At 49.5% G+C, this 19,258-nt stretch overlaps 1 protein-coding gene across 1 annotated transcript; it reads left to right on the plus strand.

The window, feature by feature from the left end:
• Positions 1 to 4,058: 4,058 nt before the first annotated feature.
• LOC102370370 (RING finger protein 112-like) lies at positions 4,059 to 17,524 on the plus strand. Its single transcript, XM_025194821.1, has 14 exons — positions 4,059 to 4,111; positions 7,457 to 7,678; positions 8,175 to 8,303; positions 9,646 to 9,750; positions 10,042 to 10,092; positions 12,631 to 12,687; positions 12,899 to 12,985; positions 13,766 to 13,886; positions 14,268 to 14,398; positions 14,786 to 14,839; positions 15,562 to 15,654; positions 16,108 to 16,326; positions 16,952 to 17,023; positions 17,303 to 17,524. Exons 2-14 carry the CDS (start codon positions 7,484 to 7,486, stop codon positions 17,522 to 17,524), a joined length of 1,536 nt encoding a protein of 511 aa, XP_025050606.1. The 5' UTR covers positions 4,059 to 4,111; positions 7,457 to 7,483.
• Positions 17,525 to 19,258: the final 1,734 nt, after the last annotated feature.

Genomic DNA, 19,258 nt, shown 5'->3' on the forward strand with positions numbered 1-19,258 from the left:
GTCCCAAGTCTATAGACTATCCAAGGAAGGAATGGCTAATGCTTATTTCTCTACCATGTGGATGTAGGAACTTTTAACTGTGCCCCACCAGAGCTTTGGGAAATGTCACAACTCTGTTCATTTTGATGGATGTTCTCAGCCTCCTGGTGTTAGTTTGTCCGCTTGCCTTAGTTATGCTCATTAGCAGCATGAGGTGGGAATGGAGATGGTGGAGGAGGTAATCTTTTTATTCCTCTTCTCTTTTTATTTTTAAAGTTTAACTCGGGAAAGGTTTTTAAAAGGTCTTTGAGTGACTGATATCCCATCTCAGCAGTTGTTCTCTTAGAAGGAAGAGAGATCTGGAACCAACTTCCCAAGCAAGTGGTCCTCACCCCTACCTTGGGCAAAGTCAAGAGGAGGTTGGACGATCACCTATCTGGGGTCTTGTTAACCCAGCATTCATGCCTGCCTGTGGCAGGGGGTCAGGCTAGATGATCTGTTCAGGTCTCTCCTGACCCTAGCTACTAGGAAACTATGAAGATCTAGCTATTGCTTAATCATGGGATCATAGGAAAGTAAGGCTGGAAGAAACCTCAAGAGGACATCTCCTCCAGCCCCTTTCTCAAGGCAGGACATGAATGAATGCTGGAGGTGGTGTTAGCCATGTGGGACAATAGGTAGCACAATAGCTGAGGACAGATTTGCCTGGAGAAACTGAATAAATGGTCACCGGGTTTGAACCAGCTACAGGGAGCTGAGCTAGACCTCCGAACCTGGGTTCTGAGGTTTTCTTTCCCGAGAAAGTAATAAACAAGGGGGCAAGCATCTGTTTTTCCTCTTATTTATAATTCAATACTCCCAGGCAAGGGAGAGCTAGCAGGGGAAAGTTAACTCCTCTGAGCACCTGAGTTATAGTTAATTAGGTTTTAAGAAGTACACCTGGGACCTGGTGAGTTGCCTGATCAAGAACTGCGGAGGCTTGCAAGTAGACATCTCATCACCCAGGACCCTCCAATACCTGTGAGAAGGAAGACTGAAATGTTCAAGTGACCCATCTGGGCAGGTTGACCACCAACCCTTCTCGGTATCAGCCACTGAATTGGGCCAGGGAGAAGCCAAGACCCAGTGACTCCCACTGAGTGTCAGCATAGAAGGATGGCTTATCACCTGAGAGGAAAGGGGTAGGGTGTAGGGGTGGTAGAGCCCTGCAGAAGACCAACCCTCCTCAGTACAAACATCACTCTAGGCACTATCCATAGTCCCAAAGAACTGTGTAACATCAAGCTGTGGCAGGAAAGAGGGAGAGAAGATGAAGCAAAGGATCCAGTGATTACAACATGATGAAAGGAAAGCAAGTGGACCCACCCGATCACAGTTTGCCATATTGCTCTCTAAAAAATTAAGTGCATGCATCTGCCCAGGGTTATCCCATGCTGCCTACTCCACTTGTGTACGTACACATGCGCTTGTGTGCGTGTGTGTTAGACAAAACTCTTGGGCTAAAGATGATATATTTTATTAGACCAAATAAATAGTAGCAACAAAAAATGTTTCTTGGCAAGCTTTTGGGTCTAAGCAACCTTTGTCAGGTGGAGGAGAGTTCCAAGATTGTAAAAGTTTTCCAGGTAGGAAAGAAACTTTATCTTGCACAAAGGAAGTAATGGATGGTGTGGTTCCCTTTGGTTTCAAAGTTCATTTGTGAAACAGTTGCTCTGTGAATATGCAAATTAGGCAGCTAAAGCTCCAGCAGTTTTCTTCCCTGAAGGTGTTAGATGTCCAGGAGGGAGTTGAATTGTGCATATTTCCTGTTTAGCAATGAAGTTTATATTTCTAGATGGCTAATTATGATATCTTCCATGTTTCAGGGATGTCACTTATAGCCGTGTTGATCTAAAAAGCAAAGGCAGACACAACTTTTGGGCTAAAGGCAGTATCTCTTATTAAACCAACTAAATAGTAGCAAAAAAAAAATCCTTCTTTGCAAGCTTTTGGGTCCAAAGACTCTTTATCAGGTGGAGGAGAGTTCAAAGATTGTAAAAGTTCTCCCAGGTGGAAAAGAAACTGTATACGTGTGTGCATGCATGCATGTCTTAGTATAACTAGTACTGCCCCTTACCAGCTAGGATCTTAACTCTATGCCTGTTTCTGGGCATGGACACACATAACACTTAGACCATTTAAAACATTGTTTAAGCATGCAATGGATACACATATTGACCCATTAAACTTGTTTAAATCCACTTGGAATTATTCAAAAGTGTACCTCAACTATTAGGTACTCTTTTGAACTGGTTCACAATGCACTTTTTCAGAATTATGTGTGGATACCATATTGTTCATCATCTGGTCTGATCAGTCCTCCAGGCATCCCACCCCCAATATCAACTACTGCCTCCTACTTTTTTTTTTTTATTGGCAATTGTTATCCCTGAGCTCCCTTGCACTGCTTGTTCAATAAAAGTTCCCTCTCTAAACAAGCCATATCCTCACCTCCTGCTCTACCATGTTCCCTCATTGTTCCACCACCAGCTCCACCACAGGTCAAAAGATGAATATATTCATTAGGTGCATCTACACGAGACACTTACTGTGCAGTAGCCTAATAACACTGTGCAGAAGTATGCCAGGCAAAACGCATGCTAATATACGGTGCTGTTATTTGGTTACTGTGCAGTAAGCGTCACTAAAAACCTGAGTGCTGGCACTACTGCACAGTAGTCTGAGTCACTGCACATTGAATTAAAACTTGGTTATCCGAATACTAAACATAATGCGCAGTAACTATACAGCATTAATGAGCATGTAGATGCACCCACTCTCCCCTACTTGCCCACTGTGAGATGGGCTGGGCTGGGAGCTCAGTCCCACCCCCTGGTAGCAGTCACAGTAATTCAATACCTAAAAGGTGACTATCAGACCTGGAACAGCAGTGCAGTGTATGTGTGAACACCTCTGAAACTCGTGAAATGGTTACTAATTCAAAATAGTTCTTTCATTACAAGTGTCTACCTCTTCTCTGTTTCCATGCTATCCCCTACTCCAGGGGTGGGCAAAATGCAGCCCATGGGCCAGATGCGGCCTGCCAGGCCATTCTATCCAGCCCACAGGGCCCCTAAAATATTTAGAAAATTAATATTTATCTGCCCCTGTGTCACTGGTAGGCATTGTAGAGTCTTGGTGCCCTCTTTGTGGGTACCTCACCCCCCGGCGACATCAGGGTGAGACCCAGTCTCGGTGCTGCCTAGATGGTCCAGGCACTGCCCCTTCTCGCCTGCCGCGTCTTTGATGTTGTTGCTGGGGAGGCAGTTCCCTGTCAGCGACCCGACGGGGGGGTCTCATCCCTTGGGTGTCTTCGTGGGGCTCCAAACCTCCCCTTTACCCCATCCTTACCACGTCCTTGGCCTGGGTAGACGCTGTTCCCTGGAGGTCTCCCGCACTGCCCGTCAATCTTCGGGGTCCTGCCCCTTGTCTTTGGGTCAGCTTCTCCTCTTTTGGAGAACTAAACCTGCCCCATCCGGGGCCAACTATAACTTAAAATGAACATCTGGCTCATGCTGGCAGGGCTCCCAAGATTCCCTCTCTTGAGGCCCTTGATCCTCTCGGGATACTCATCTGTCCCCTTTTCTCCTAGTAGGCGTGGGTACAGACGATCATCCTATGCCCATCCTCTACCCGTTTCCTTGGTGTCACCTTCTTGGGGCCGAGCTGACCTGTGGTCCAGTTGCCCTAGTCCTTCCGGTCAGCGTCCCCTCCTTCCTCCTTCTGCGGGCTCATGATCCCCCATGCTCTGCCTGCTGTGGAACTGTCCATGGATGCCTGCAAGCTGGAGGAGGCTCTCCCTTGCTCCTGCCAGTCCCCAAGGCCACCTTATTCCTCCATGGTCAAGGTCCTCCGGCAGGTGCCCAGCTCCTTGCCAAGGCAGCTGGAGTTGGAGCCCGCCAGCTCCTCAGCTGGCGTTCCACTCCCGGCTTCCCAGCCCAGCCACAGTCATTTCCCCAGCTGCCTTTTGAGCATCCCGCGCTGCTCAGAAGCTACGCCCCTAGCCTTCACCAATGCGCAGGCTCAGGTGCTGCGGAACTGCCAAGCCTGTGCTCGCATTTCCTCCCAGCTGCTGCTCGTCCCAGCTCCTAAGGTAAGTGCCAGGGCGCGTTGGTTGGGGGTCCAGGCTTCTTTGGGAGGGCTTCCACCTCCCCTCTCAAACCCCTGGCTGCCTGTCATGTGGCCCTCGATGGCTTGCCAAAACTCAGGAAGCGGCCTTCTGCCTGAAATAATTGCCCGCCCCTGCCCTACTTGCTGAGGTTATGTGAATACTTATGAGCTAAGGGAAACCCTTGCCACTTGCTATCAGTGACTATAACCAGGGCCAAGCCCTGTAATTAAAGGTAGGGCTATCAGTAGAGTTATAAAAATGCAGAGCCACAGGCAATAAACAACTGGCAGTTAGCAAGCAATGGGTGACTGAGGGAACTGGTTTAGGAGGAGAGGGAGCCAAGAGCTATATAAATCCTACACCAGAGACAAAGTTGAAAGTGGGATCTGAGAAAAGCACTTCTGCGCATTGGAGTCTGGCTCAAACTGTGTAACCAGAAGGCACTTGGTGTATTAAAGCTGGGAAGCAGCACCAGACACCAAGGGAACTGTGAGCAGGCCCAAGACCACCAGAGCTGGTAGGATCCTGGGGAGGTTTTTGGACAGGCTCCCACATCTGCAAATTAATTGTGGTGGAGTTTCACTCATTGCTGCTTTTGAGCTGTGAGGCATGGGGGTGGCCAAAGGGGTGGATGGAGGCCGCTGAAGGAAGGCGCTGCAATCGCGAAAGGACTGCTAGGGTGTCTATACATGTGCTCTGAGGGTGAAGAAGAGAGCACTTTAATTAGAGAGGCTCCTAGAGAGCCTAAATGTGTGCCTTTCTGTGTGCAAGCTGTCCATCTGGCTTATTCATAGATTTCATCAACTTCTAGAGTCGGAAGGGACCTGGTAGATCATCGGGTCCGACCCCCTGCTCCAGGCAGGAAAGAGCACTGGGGTGCTCTTTAGTGCACTATTCAAACGATCCCAGCTAGGGGATCGTCTAGCCTCCTTTTGAAGATCACCAGGGTAGGGACAAGCACCACTTCCCTAGGAAGTTGGTCCAAGGACAAGAGCCTTGGGGGACGCCACTGCCCACATCCCTCCAGGGAGAAACCGACCCATCCACCACCACTCTCTGGGTGCATCCCATAAGGCAGTTTTTCACCCACTTTACTGTGAAAAAAATCCACATCACAGCTACTCAGCTTGCTCATAAGAATTGGGTGTGACACTGTGTCAAAAGCCTTTTTAAAATCCAGGTTAATAATATCTACTTCCACCCCTGCATCTAAGCACTTTGACCTAGTCATAAAAAGAGCCCAGGTTAGACGGGCAGGATTGGCCTGCTATAAACCCATGCTGGTTGCCCCTTAACATTGTGTTACCTGCAAATGTGATCCTTCATGATTTTTTCTAAGGTCTTGCCAAGAATAGAGGTAAGGCTAACTGGCCTATAATTACCCGGGTCCTCCTTCCTCCCCTTCTTGAAAATAGGGACCCTGTTGGCCCTAGTCCATTCTGTAGCGGCCCTATGTGACCCTGCGCCTTCTTCCTGCTCCCTATGTACTGAAAGGAGGACTTTTTGTTAGCCTTAATCTTTGTTGCCATCTTGAGTTCTGTATCTGCTTTGGCCTTCCCCACTGCTTCCCTGCACGCATGAGCCACGTAGATATACTCCTCCTTGGGGGCTGCCCCCTGCTTCCACAGCCTGTAGGCTTCTTCTTTCCTCTGAAGGCTCTCCTGGATTTTCTTGCTCAGACAAGAAGGTTTTTTGGTTCTTTTGCCACCCTTTGCATGTACTGGGATGGTGCCCCTCTATGCCTGCAGGATCAGTCCCTTGAGGAACTCCCATCCTTCTTGGACCCCCATCTCACAGATGTGGTTACCCCTCAGTCCCACCCTAACCAATATCCTGAGCTCGTTGAAGTTGGTCTTCCAGAAGTCTAGCAATACTGCCTTACTATTTGTCTTCCCCACCTTACACCGGATAGTGAATCCTATCAACTGGTGGGCACTATCCCCTAAGTTACCTGTAGCTCCCCCACCAAGTCCTCCCCTGAGGCCAACACCAAGTCAAGTAAGGTATCTCCCCTAGTGGGAGATAGTGTATACCTCCTGTGTTAGAGGTAGGTCCTGTATGCAGGTTAAGACCCTACGTGAATGGGCAAACCTGGCCGACTGCTCCTCCCAGCAGAAGTCCGGATAATTTAGGTCACCCATGACAACTAGGTCTTTTGAGCTTACTGCCTTTGAGAGCTGTTTTAAGAATTCTAGGTCTAACTCTTCCCCCTGGTGTGGGGGTCTGTAGTAGACCCCTACTACCAACTCCCTTTCACCCCTAACCCCTTGTAATCTGACCCATAGGACTTCAATTTGCCTGTCTTATGTCCCCATCTTTATTACAGAGGATGTATAATGTTCCCTAACACATAGAACAATGCCCCCCGTCCTACTGTTTTCCCCAGTCTATCCTGCCTGTATAGCCTGTAGCCTTCAATGACCACTGCCCAGTCATGGGTAGGGTTGCACCAGGTTTCTGGTAGACTGACCAGGTTGAGATCTTTGTCTGCAAGCAGGACTGCAAGTTCTTCCTGCTTGTTTCCCATACTTCTAGCATTAGTATGGAGACACAAGCCCCCTGATAGATGCCCTTAGTATTCCCCTATGCTTGGTGGACCTCTTAGTACTTACCTGATCATTTCCAGTGTGTGGTTCATGGCTTGTCCTATCCAATCTCGTCCTGAACTTGGCATCCCTGTCCCCCAAAGAAGCTAGCTTATTGCATATATGCCTGTCTGCCTAGCTCTGTCCTGATTCTGTGTGGGTGTAGGGCATTCATTAATACTCCGGGATCTCCCTTAGGCATACCTCTGACAGGACGTGAAGCTAGTGAAACAAAGACCAGCCCCTAACTTTGCTGCACACTGGGAATAATCAGCAGTGAGTGTTCGGAGCCCACCCCTGTGAACTGGTCCCGCCCAAGTGCTGAGGCCTAGGTTCCGCATCCCCTTTAACAGTCCTTATGCTCCTTTTGTTTGCCCCTTCCTCCAAGCCTGCAGAATCCAGGGAAATGGAGCAACCTGTCCCATTTGCCTGGACTTCCTGGCTGACCTTCTGTCTGTCAAACACAGGCACAGCTTCTGCCAGAGTTGCCTTGCCCAGCCCTGGAATGGAGTTTTGGCCAAGAGGCTCAGGTGCTCTAAATGCCAGACCTATTTCCCAGGGACCCAATAGTGTTGGACCACACAGAGACCCCTAAAGAAGAGATGGATCCAATAAGAACACATGAACCAGGCCAGGAAGTAACCAGGGGCCTTTCCCCTCTAGCAGCCCCAATCTAGTCACAGGGCAGGGGCATTGGCTAGCTCAGGTATTTCTGGGTCTGATGCAAGACAATCTCCTGTAGATGGTGTAAAGTCATCATCCAGCTACCATGGGCCCACTGCATCTTGTACATGTGGATGAGAAGGGCCAGCTGGCCCTGGACGAGGGAGCCCTAAGCCATTGCCTGGAGCAGGGGAAGGTGGGTGATGCCCCCATCTGCCTGATCTCCATCGTTGGGGAGCAGCACCAGGAGAAATCCATCCTCATGAATTGCCTGATACACCAGCTGCAGAACCAGGTGAGTGTGGGCAGGAGACCCTGAAACTTGAGTACTACCCCTGATATTTTGGGCACCATCTGCCCCAGAAGTTTCCTTGGGATCCCTCCTCCCAATCCTTCTATCAGCATTTACTTCATCCTGAGCCCTAATCTATGAAGAAATGCATGCCCATCCTAAAATGTGCACCCACTCCTCCCATAAACCATGTTTATCCCAAGGAAAGAGCCTCAAGTAATGCCCCAGGATACAGCCGTCTGAAAATGTATCTGCACCCAGCACCTAAAACTATGCCCACCCTTCATCTGAGAGTAACATGCAGGCATCTACCACCATTTCCCCCCTTGGTATCCCCAGGCACCTGCACACGCCCCCATCCCACCCCAGCTTCATTACCATGCTAAGTAAGAACTGAGTTTGCTTGCCAAAGGATGCCTCTCTGCACCCTCTGAGCATGGCCCAATCCAGCCAAGGACTGGCCCCTGCACTCTCTCTTGTGATCCAACTCTGCTCACCCCTACAGGATGCTGCGTGGATGGGCCAGAAGGACCAGCCTGTAGAGGGATCTGATTGGCAAGGAGGGTACCAAACCATGCGCAAAGGGGTGTGGATCTGGAGTGAGCCCTTCTGGGTCCAGGGCCCACATGGCAAGGTAAGCAGTAACCTGGAATGGGGGAGATGAGGAGTTATTATAACTGTCACTGACTGTCAGACATAGGTCCATCTTGCCCTGTCTCTTCTGTCACACCAGATGCTGAAAAGGAGAGTAAACAGGGGATGACCAGGTTCCCCTTCCCCACCTCTCCCCCCACCCTTTTCCTCTTCCATTTGCAGCCTCCAACATTTAAGGTCTAGGAAGTTCAGAGGCTGCATCCTACATCCCATGTTCAGTATCCACTGATGCACCTCTCCTCCAATGGCTGAAATTGCATCACTCTTTGGGGATGCATAGATGTTGCCCAAGACTCACTGTGGGGGCAGTCATACAGCCCCAAGGAAGTATAGTTGCTCCTACACTTTGTGAGTCTACCTGCGATTGACCCAATTTCTTCAGGTGGGTTATCCAGTTAGTGATTCTTCATTCAGTGGGGTGCTGTTGCCCTGGCAATGCCAATGGCTGGTAAAGGCAAGGACAGCCTTGGCAGTAGTGGGGGCAGTGGGAAAAATGGACAGGAAGGAGTAAAATGGATGGTAAGGGTGATGGAGAAGTCCATGAGGTGTTACGCCGGCCATTGGAGGGGGAATGGTACATTAATTCAAAGCACATCCACACAATTAAACCATGCAACTATCCATCTGTCCTTTTAGGTGGTTGGGTTTCTAGTGGACACTGAGGGCGCCCTGGACCGACAGCGTAATATGGGGTGCTTGTACAGGTGACACCTTTAACATGTACACGTGACGAAAATGTCATTTTGTGTGGCTTAACGGCATCACAGTGTACATGTGCAATATTTTTGGCAGTTTTAAATGACTTTGCGTCATTGCAAATTAAACAATATCTGGATGTAATTTAGTTTGCAATGTTGCAAATTGCAATGATGCAACTGTCAGCTTGCTCCCTGGCCATGAGAGAGGTGGGCAGGCTCCACAGAAAAAAAGGATCAGGTTCCTCACTGCTTCTGCCTTCAGCAGGCTCCTGTGGCCAGTAGGATGGCTGGGGCCACCTGGGAATGGGCTGGCTTGCCCCTGGGGCAGTACAGGAAGGTGGCAGGAGGGCATCTGGGTTTGCTGGCAGCCAGAGAAGGCAGTGGGGACTGTGCATGAAGCATTGGAGGCCTGGCTGAGCTGCTAGCTGGCCAGTTGCTGCCACAGCTTGGAGGTGCCCTATCCAATGCTTCCCCAAGTCTGCCCAGGCTTCCCTCAGTATGTGGCTCCCCGTGGGCTAGCTACAAAGAAAGATCTAAGCAAGGTAGAAGCTGGAGGAAAGCATTAGCTCAGAGCCCACTGCCATCGCGGGATGCGCTTGTCCTTCTCTCTTTCCATCCCCACAGGTGGCTGTGTTCCTAGTAGACACGGAGGGCTCCATGGATCTGCATCACCAATTGGAAACCAGCATCAAGCTCTGTGTGTTCAGCATCTTACTTGGCTCCTACCAGGTCAGTGTACTAAGCTTCATGATATAGCATTAAGAGACTCAGATGAGCTTCAAGGAGCGGGGATGGTAGGGGTGCCATGCTGTAGGGACCGAAGAAGGCAGGGGTCAGTAATGAGCTATGCTGAAGGATACGGGAGGTGCAGGAGAGGCTGCTATGCTGCTGTAGCCTCAGCATGGGCTGCTGTGCTGTAGGAGGCAAAATGGTCTTGCCATCATGGTGGCATTGTACTTCAGGGAGCAGCATGGGGGACTAGAGAAGGGTTGCTTATTGTTTCTTCTGATTACATTGTAGATTTTGAACATTTCTTCAGTGCTAAACCAGGCAGATCAGGATTATTTGGAGGTGAGTCCTAAGAGGCTTCCCAGCATCGCAATAGCATGGGGTGCACATTTCTACGCAGGGGAGAACCTGAGAATCCCGGAGGAGAGAAAATTGGAGAGAAGAACAGTTTTGTGGCTTTGGGCCCTTAGCAACTGTTCATCTGTGCGAGGCCCCATCCCAGAGCAGCAACTCCCCACTGAAGGCAGAATCTGGTTTACTGTCTGGATGACCCAAATGTAGAAACTGGTTCAATTCCAGGTAAATCAGCAAAATGTAGTAGCAACTACACTTCCCCAGGGCTGTACGAGTGCCCCAACTGTAAGTCTGGGGAGACATCTATGCATCTCCCGAGGGTGATCCTATTTACTCTGCCCTTCCTTAGAGTTAATGGGGCCCCACAGCTGCTACCAGCTGTTGTGAAATAGCATTTTGTGTTGAGGTTGCTCTCTCAGGACACCCCACACACTTCTGAACTCTCAGCATTTGTTTTGGGGCCGAGCAAGACTGTGGATGGCCAGGGGAGTGCAATAGTTTTGGTCTGGGATGTCAAGCCTCTAAAGAGGGTATGTAGTGGCAATATGGGCAGTTCACTCCTCTACAGCATAGCATTTACACGCACAATTATAAAGAAAAGTGAAAGCCGTATGGAGGAGAGGCTGAGGAAATGTGACTGTTCAGCCTGGAGAAGACAAGACTTAGAGGGGGCTTGGTGGCAGCCTATAAATATATAAGGGGTGCACATCAAGGCCTGGGGGAGCATCTGTTCACCAAGGCCCCCCAGGGGAAGACGAGGAATAACGGTCATAAATTGCTGGAGGATCGCTTTAGATTGGACCCAAGGAAAAACTTCTTTATGGTTCAAGTATCCAGGGTCTGGAACAGACTTCCCCCAGAGATGGTACAAGTACCTACTATGGAAATATTCAAAAAGTGTCTGGTCGCCCACCTTGCTGGAGTCATCTGACCCCAGAAGTCTTTCCTGCCCAGGAGCAGGGGGGCTGGACCTAAAGTGCCGAGAAGTAACTTGGTATGAACCACGCCGGATCTGATGCAGAATGATCAATTGGCATCAGCCACAGCTATTCATGGTGGGAGAGGAGTAGAGGGATAAACCTGGCTCAGACCCAGTTCACTCTCCCTCCAGCACCCACTCTCTGCTGCTGTGGGACACAGGAGACTGGGCAATATGAACCTGTGGTCTGACCCAGTAAATGGCAGTTCTTACGGCGAGAAGCTCCCAGCAATCCCAGGCTCTTTAGTCCCAATCCCTTCCCAGCTTGCAGATGTTTGTTAGTCACTGCTACTAGAAACCTTCAGTTTCTTGACTTTTTTTTAACTTTGTGGCTCCCCTAAAATGAGTTGCTCTCAGGCCAGGTCATCCTGGTGATGTGCCCGCCTGCCTGGTGCCTGGTCAAGCACAGTTCGAGCCCATAGTGAAACAGCTCCAAAGAAAACCCAAGCAGTTCTGCCCATAACCCTACATCCCACCATCCCCTTGGCCTAACTTGAATACACCCATTCCTTCTATACCGTTATCAGCGAGCTTCCTCTCCAGAACATTAGGGGCGTATTGCACCCATGTCCCTATTCATCCTGGGCCCGCATGTGCTACATGTCTCCTATCCCTATGCCAGGTTCCTACTGTAATGATTTGTGTTTTGAGGGATATTGATGCTTTTCAGACTTGGCTATGGATTATCTAGTTTCTGAACTCCATTGCTGACTTTTCTGATCTTGAAACTAAGTTTTTTGTCTCTCATTCTTGATTTTCAGAATTGGGCTCTGGCCTTCTATCTGAAGTCTTTGTTTTCTGGCTTTTATTACCAGTGTTTCATCTCTTGGCTTGGTATTTCAAAGGGCACATCCTTGTTACCCCAAGAGGTGCCCTGGTGAACAGAGCATCTCCAATCCCTTGCTGCCCCCCCTAATTAATTTGTAGGCAGCCACCAAATCCCCTCTCAGCCTTCTCTTGCGGAGGCTGAAGAGGTCCAGGTCCCTTAGTCTCTCCTCATAGGGCTTGGCCTAGATATATTAAAGCACATTAATACTGTGTGTGTGGACTGACTTGGGACTAACTTTACACCCAAGTTACTCCACACGTGCAGCGTTAATGCACTTTAATGTCTGCATGTTTGCCTAAAACCACTTAATGCACATTAAGCCAATACACGGTAAATGTAGGTGTGCTTAAACGCATGTGTAAATATGCCCAAAGTCTGCTAATGTTTTGTCCTCTTCTTGACTAACTGGGTTCCTGAAGTTCCTTACTGGACTAGCACATTATAATACACACCCACATGTCAAGTCCTCCAGTCCTCTTTTTTGTAAGAAGAGATTGACTCTAGTAGCAGGGCCAGGTTTCTAGCCAGACCTTGATGGAGGCCTGTCTCAGATGGCTGGCTTCCCTAGAGTCCATACGCATCCTCCCAAAGTGTTTTCTACTATCAAGCTCTTCTCAGTGTTTTGGATTATGTGGATCCCATTCTGGGGTCCCATAATCCATGGATTGAAGTCCTGCAGCCAGTGGTTTGCAGGTGGAAAAATGTCTTTCCATCACAGATGTTTGCTCATGTTGCAAAGGAAGCTGGGAAAACCTGCAGTCTCCACTCAGCTCAGGTAAGCTTCCTTCCCAATTGCCCTTTGGCCCCTAGGCAATGAAAATACCACTCCCTGAATCCTGGTCCCTGTACTCATTTTGCCTGGGGTGCCAGTGGTCAAGTTGGAGGTTGCCTCACCATGGACCCCATTCCGTACTGAACTCAACCACCCACCAGCTACTGATATCCCCTAACCCTAAATAATCTTGCTGTCCTCTGGTCTCTCGCAGAATTTGGACCTGCTGGTCCATGACTATCCAGCATCATGTGACTGTGGAACAGAGGGAGGAAAGAAATATCTGAGCCATGTAATCCAGGTAACCAGCAGGTTGGACCACTTTTGTTCACTGAGGGTATGTCTATGTGAGATGCTTTACTGCACAGTAGACTAATCTACTGTGCAGTAAAGCATCACTAAGTAACTGCATGGAGCAGCTACTGCACAGTAATATAAACTAATGTGCAGTTTTCTGCAACTTGTAAATGCAGATAGTAAATTTACTGTGCAGTAGCGCACTGAGATACCGCTAACCAGGAGCAAATTACTCCTGGTCAGCCCAGGGAGCAGGGGGCAGGAGAACTGTCCTTTGCCCCAGCAGCTGCCTGCTGCTGGGCCCTGGCTCCAAAACTGGGATGGGAGCTCCCCGGCTTGATCTTGGAAATAACCCTGCCCTGGCTCTGATCTTGCAGTGGGGGTTGCACAGCAGGCTGCTTCCCGGGGCAGGGGTGCAGGTTGGGGGGCAGCACAGCTCCCCCCACCCCCTGGAGCCCAAGCCTGGCCCCAGTGCCCCCTGCCAGCCCAGGGCTGGCACCATGGGGAGTGTAGAGCTTCCTCTGGCTGTTGTATGGGAGCAGAGCAGGGCAGGAGTAGCCCTGTCCTGAACTGCTCCCATGAGGAGCAAATTTGTTCCCGACAGGTGCACATGTAGATGTGCTCCCAGGGAAAGCTTGCAGCACATTAATAGCATGTGTAGACATACCCCGAATCACACAAACCAGCCCTTGGACATGAAAGTAACATTTTCAAAGGGAACTTCCTTGATGAGTGTCATTGCCTTCCTCTTGAAAAAAATTGTGTTTTTCCTTCTGGTCCACAGGAGCTGGAGGCTTCTCCCAATCACGTGTTGACTCTGGAAGCCCTGAAGGCAGCAAGCACCCGCTGTTACCTCATGCCCCACCCTGGCAAGTTCATAAGTTGCAGGAATGGGATGCTTCTTGGTAAAAGACCTTGGCTCTGCTTCCCAGCGTGCTGCATCCCCTTCCCCCACTTAGCCCTGCCACAGTGCTCCTCCTCATGCTGTTCCTGTGCCACAGTCTCCAGGTTTAGGGTAGAGAATTAACTCTGCTGCTCTGTCCACAATGTATGGACCTGCCCAAGCATGGGATGGCTATGGAAGTCCTATCCCTTTGCAGCATACTGCCTTCAGGGTAGTCTGGGGTCCCCAGGTAATACATACTGACTCTGTCATTTCGATAAAACTGTTCCCTCTCCCCTGGCTGATGACTCCTTTATGCCTCCTTCCACATTTCTCCCTGTTGTTGGAGTGTAGGACCCTGGTTAGGTCCATCTAGACACCTGGGTCCTTTTTCTGGTTGCAGACATGGACAAAGACTTCAGGGAACAGCTGAGGGACTACATCACTTCCCTGGTGAGCTCAGCAGGGACACACATCCGGAAGGACCAGAATGGACAAGGGCTCACAGGGAGGAAGCTGGCAGAGAAGATCAGGGTGAGAGATCAGCTTGATAGGCAGGTGGGACAGAACTTGGTACATGGGTGGGGGACCAATGAAGACCTTTCAGGAAGTAGTACAGGAGGCTCAGGAGGAGATGATTTTACCTTACACTCATTACATGTCCTTGTTATGTAGTGCTGAGGTGGGGGAAACTGTGCAGCAGGATAGTGTCCCCCTTTGAGGGCACAGTGGTGTAGGGTATGGGAGTAAAATCTTGGTTGGGAACCTTGTTCTGTAGGAAGCAGCGTTTCAGTACTAGGTGAGTGATGCTGGGCCAAGTCCCATTGCAGCTACTCCCCAGCTAACGTTTGCTCTGGGTAGCTCTCTCTCTCAGGACAGCAAATTCTGACTCGGTTCACATGGGGATTTATCTCCCTGCAGACTATATCCAAATGCCTGAAGGACAAGCACTATGACTTTTCTGCTCCTCTAAAGGTATTGGTTTCTCCTTCCTTCATTTGCTGTGCGGGGATTGTTTTTCATCCGTCAAGGCTAAGACCTGGCTAGACAAAGCCTTGGCTGGGATGATCTAGCTGGGGATGGTCCTGCTTGAAGCAGGGGTTGTACTAGATGTGACCTCCTGAGGTCCCTTCCAGCCCTCATTTTCATAGATTTCATAGACATCAGGGCTGGAAGGGACCTCGGAAGATCATCAAGTCCAGCCGCCTGCCCAAAGGGCAGGAAGTCAGCTGGGGTCATAGGATCCCAGGATTTTCTATGATTCTATGAAAGAGCCAATAAGTTGCTGAGTGGGAGTTCATAAAAGATGCGTGAAATTAAAGTTGAGACTTTCTCCAGGTTTCCAAGTGAAAGTCAAAACCTACAGGGCCTAACAGGCTTATCTACAGCCACAAACTTCCTGATCAGGGCTCTCGCATCCTCCATCTCTAGCAGACAAGGGACTTCAAGAAAGTGTAGGCCAGGAAGTATTCCTACAAAAAAAAAACCACAAATTGAAAAAATAGCTGGAGTGACTGAGGGGGGTGGTTAAAGGACGGGGAATACACCCCAAGAGAAGAGGGGGGAAATGTGAGTTGGGGCCAAGCGGGATCTTTGTTTGGCATGTTGACAAGATGGATATTGATGGGCAGGAGGGGACCCTAACTCCATGGTCATCTGATGGCTACCTAGCACCCCGTCTGCTCTTATCCACACAGATGGTAAAGGCCTTTGCAGAAATGCGGAAGGAGTTAAATACAAGAACAATAAAAAGTGCCAAGACAAAATATGAGCAATATCTGCTCGAACAAGTAAGTAAATGATGTTTCAGGTCAGGTGTGAGGTGCACCAACTAATCGTGGTAAGGAGAATGGCCTTGACACACAAAGGGGATGAAGAGCTGTCGTGGGGGAAACAAGAACCGGGCTAGCAGGGAAGTAGAAAACAGAGGTGAGGGGCACTGTCTGGAAGGAGTGAGGGGCTGCGATACAAGGGAGGTGTTAGGTACAGGAGTCCAAAGATACATTTGTAGGGTTATTTGGCTCAGAGTGAAGGGCCAAGTGTGGAAGGTGCAGTGAGTTGCATGTTGGGAATAAGGGCGCCATCAGGGATCATGATTAATCTGTAGCTGGGATAGCAAAGACCTACCGTGTAGGAGTAAGGGGAACTGGACATACTGGATGCATCGGAGGGGATCCAAGGTCCCTCTGAAGCCATCTAATCCTCTGTGCCTGTGCTTTCTGACTCCCTCTCTCTCTCATTAGCATCAGGGCCTTGATACCCAGACCATGGACCAGTGCCTGAAGGTGACACTAAATGAGATGAAGCAGCAGCTGGAGACAAAATGCAAAGATTTGTTGCAGGACTGCCAGGAGCAGCTTCTGGGAGAGGAGCCTGAGAAACAGGCTGTCTTGGGGGAACTGAAGAAAGAGTGGTCAAGAAAAGAGAAGGATTTTCTAGATGCCTCTGAGAACAAGTACAAGGTCTTCGAATTTGATTACCATGAAGGCTGTGCATGCTGGGCATGGTGGGCACATCCCAGTGTGAAGAGATAGCCACTACAAGGGAATAGACAGGCTCTGTGTGTAGGCAAAGCACAGATGGAGTCAGGGCTGTGGGTCACCTTGGCAATAGTCTAGGTGATAAAGCCAGGCCATTTTGTGAATGTCCTTCCTCTAGAAGGCAAGAAGCACAATCAGAGCAGGGAAGCCAGGGGCAGGTAAGAAGGAGTGTTAAAATCAGCAGCCACGGGTGGATGGTGTCAAATACTGGGGCACTTTGCATGAAAGTCATGCGGGGAAACAGAGCTGTCAGAAGAGTAAGGCAGTGCAACAGACTACATAGGAAGCTTTGGAAACTCTTGCACTGGGAACTCTCAAGAAGTAGCTGGAGAAGCACTGCACAGGATGATTGGGTGAGGGCAGGGAGTAGGGGAAAAGCACGGTTGTGTTTCTACAGGAGTTTGGGACTAGATGACCCTTCAGGTCCCTCCCACCACTGTGATACTAGGAGGTGGCCATGGAGCAGTCACTGAATAAAGAGCAATAGTAGAGGCCAAGTCAGTGTTGGGGAGGCTGGAAAACCATCATTATCCCCTCCTCCCTACAGGAAGTTGTGGTTTCTGCCAACAAGGCATCTGAAAATGCCATGAAGGAAATGGAACAATTTCTCCAGGAGCAGGTAAGCTGGGTGTGCATTGGGAATGAGGGGTAGATTGAGAGCTGCTGGGACCTGCCAGCTGGGATATCAGGGACCAAACATGGAGGGAGGCCATCACCAGGATGGGAAGGTACGGGCAGTCAGGGGTGGACTAGGTGGGAAGGGAGCGAAGGTCACTGGAAGAGGTGTGTACGTGAGGGGACTCCTGGGTCCCCCAGCATGCTGACCCTCCCTCTTTGCCACCCCCTTTTCTCTCTTTCTCCCTCTCTCTCACATGGTCATCTGGATTTTGATTTTCAGGCTAAGGTCAAGTGCCTGCAAGTCCCTCCCAGTGAGATGAATGAAAAGCTGAAGGCAAAACGCCAGAAGTTGTTGCAGGCCTGCCAGGAGAAGCTACTGCATGACGAGTCCAAGCCACTAGCCATCCTAGAGGAGCTGGAACAGTGGTGCATAAGGAAGCAGGAGGCTTTCCTGAAGCTCTATAGGGAAAAGTATAAGGTCTTGCTGCTTTTTTACTCTTAAGGGCTCTGTGCACTGCTCATGACCAGGAATCTGGGTTTTCCATTTCCTACGGGGAAAAACTAGAGTAACCATGGATTTCCCCTTTTTATCAGAGAAAATGCAGACTTTCCATTTTAGCAGACAAACCCACAGATTGCCTGCTTTTGTAAAGAGCTCTTGCAGGCGGGCAGAGTTCCAGCCTGCAAGAGCCAATTGCAAAGAGGGCGGGAAAGCCCCAACCCTGCCCGGAGGGGCCCAGGGAGGGAGAGTGGGGAAAGGGCCCTGAGGCTTTTAGTCATTCCTAAGGCTTGGGTCAGAATTGCTTTCCTTCTGGAACCTGTAAGGTCAGGGGGGCTTGCAGGGGACTGAGGGATCAGGGAGGTGTTGGGGAAAGAAAGACACAGAGTGCCTGTACGGCTGCGCGTGGAACTTGACCCGACCGTGCTCAGCACCTCCATGTGCAGCTTCGTATAACAGCTCTAGAGCTAGTTTCTATCCAGCTTTAATCTGAACATGTAGCAGGGCCTTATTTATCTAGGACTCAAGATGGCCAGGTACTAAGGGACAATTTTAGGAGAAGAGGGGTGTTAGGCACCACTGGAAGCATCTACACATGCACTTCAATGTGCAGTAGTTTATTCTACTGTGCATTAAAGTGTCACAGAAAAAAAGAGTGCATATACGCTAATGCACAGGAAAATTAGTCTACTGGACATTAAGCATTACTAAAAAATTTACCTTTGCTACTGTGCGTTAGGGCAGCCTAATGTGCCTTTGTGTAGTAACTCATATTAGAGGTACTAATGCTAAACTTAATGCACAGTAGCAAAAGTGCATTAATTAACATGTAGACGCACTCACTGTTGGCAACGGACAGAGACGGGGGCTTACTGCTCCACAAAGAACATACCTACTCACACACCACATACATACACACTCACCCACAGCCCCTCTCAAACCCCACACACACATCCATACACATACCCACACCCTCCTCCATACCTCACATACACACACCCCCACAAGCACCCACAGATACACACCACAGGCCCCCACCCCCCCATACCCCTCACAGTATACAAGAGTAAGACTTCATTTTGAGCTATTTATTATGCAATCATCTCTATATACATGAAGCAAATGCACACAAATCAGGACAAAATCTTTTTTGAAATAAAGTAAAATATGCTATTGTAGATATTTTAGTTTTAGTACATAATTTGTTTTCCCCATTCTAAGATGGCAACCCCTTTCCCAAAAGGAGTACTTCCAGTGGCACAGGGCAGTGGTTAGGGGCAAGCCTTGCGTTCCCAAGATGGCAACCAGGGGGCAAGGCACCCATCAAGGGGTGGGGCTACCCTTGCAGCCCTCAACAGCTCACCAAAACTCATTAAGCTGCCTTCCAGCCAAAATAATAGCCCTCTCCTGCTCTATGTGGTTGCTGAGAGTATGGCTGTGAGCCATGGGGAAGGGGCAAGAAAAGGAGCTATAGAAGTTGAAAAGCAAATATGGCACTGCGAATTTTCAGACAGGGACTTGGTTTTCATGTTGGGGTGAGTCACAGGGTGCATTGGGGTAGAAAAAGGAGTGTATTACAATGAGTCCAACAGTAAAGAAGATGTGCAATTGCTCACAGATATCATTTCCTTTTCTTTACACAGACAGCTGTTTTTTGGGCTAACAAGAGAGCAACTCAGAGGGCCAAGACAGAATTTGAACAATTTTTGGAGGAGCAGGTAAGTTTGGAAGATCTGT

This window comes from Alligator sinensis, unplaced genomic scaffold (genome assembly GCF_000455745.1).
Source record: "Alligator sinensis unplaced genomic scaffold, ASM45574v1 scaffold363_1, whole genome shotgun sequence".
NCBI lineage: Eukaryota > Metazoa > Chordata > Crocodylia > Alligatoridae > Alligator > Alligator sinensis.

Bases quoted from the DNA above. Each gene is read 5' to 3' on its own strand.
- LOC102370370 (XM_025194821.1), top strand. From the start codon at position 7,484: ATGGGCCCACTGCATCTTGTACATGTGGATGAGAAGGGCCAGCTGGCC. The intron at 14,840-15,561 runs GTATTGGTTTCT...TTATCCACACAG, and splicing joins ACTTTTCTGCTCCTCTAAAG to ATGGTAAAGGCCTTTGCAGA. The intron at 17,024-17,302 runs GTAAGCTGGGTG...TTTGATTTTCAG, and splicing joins AACAATTTCTCCAGGAGCAG to GCTAAGGTCAAGTGCCTGCA.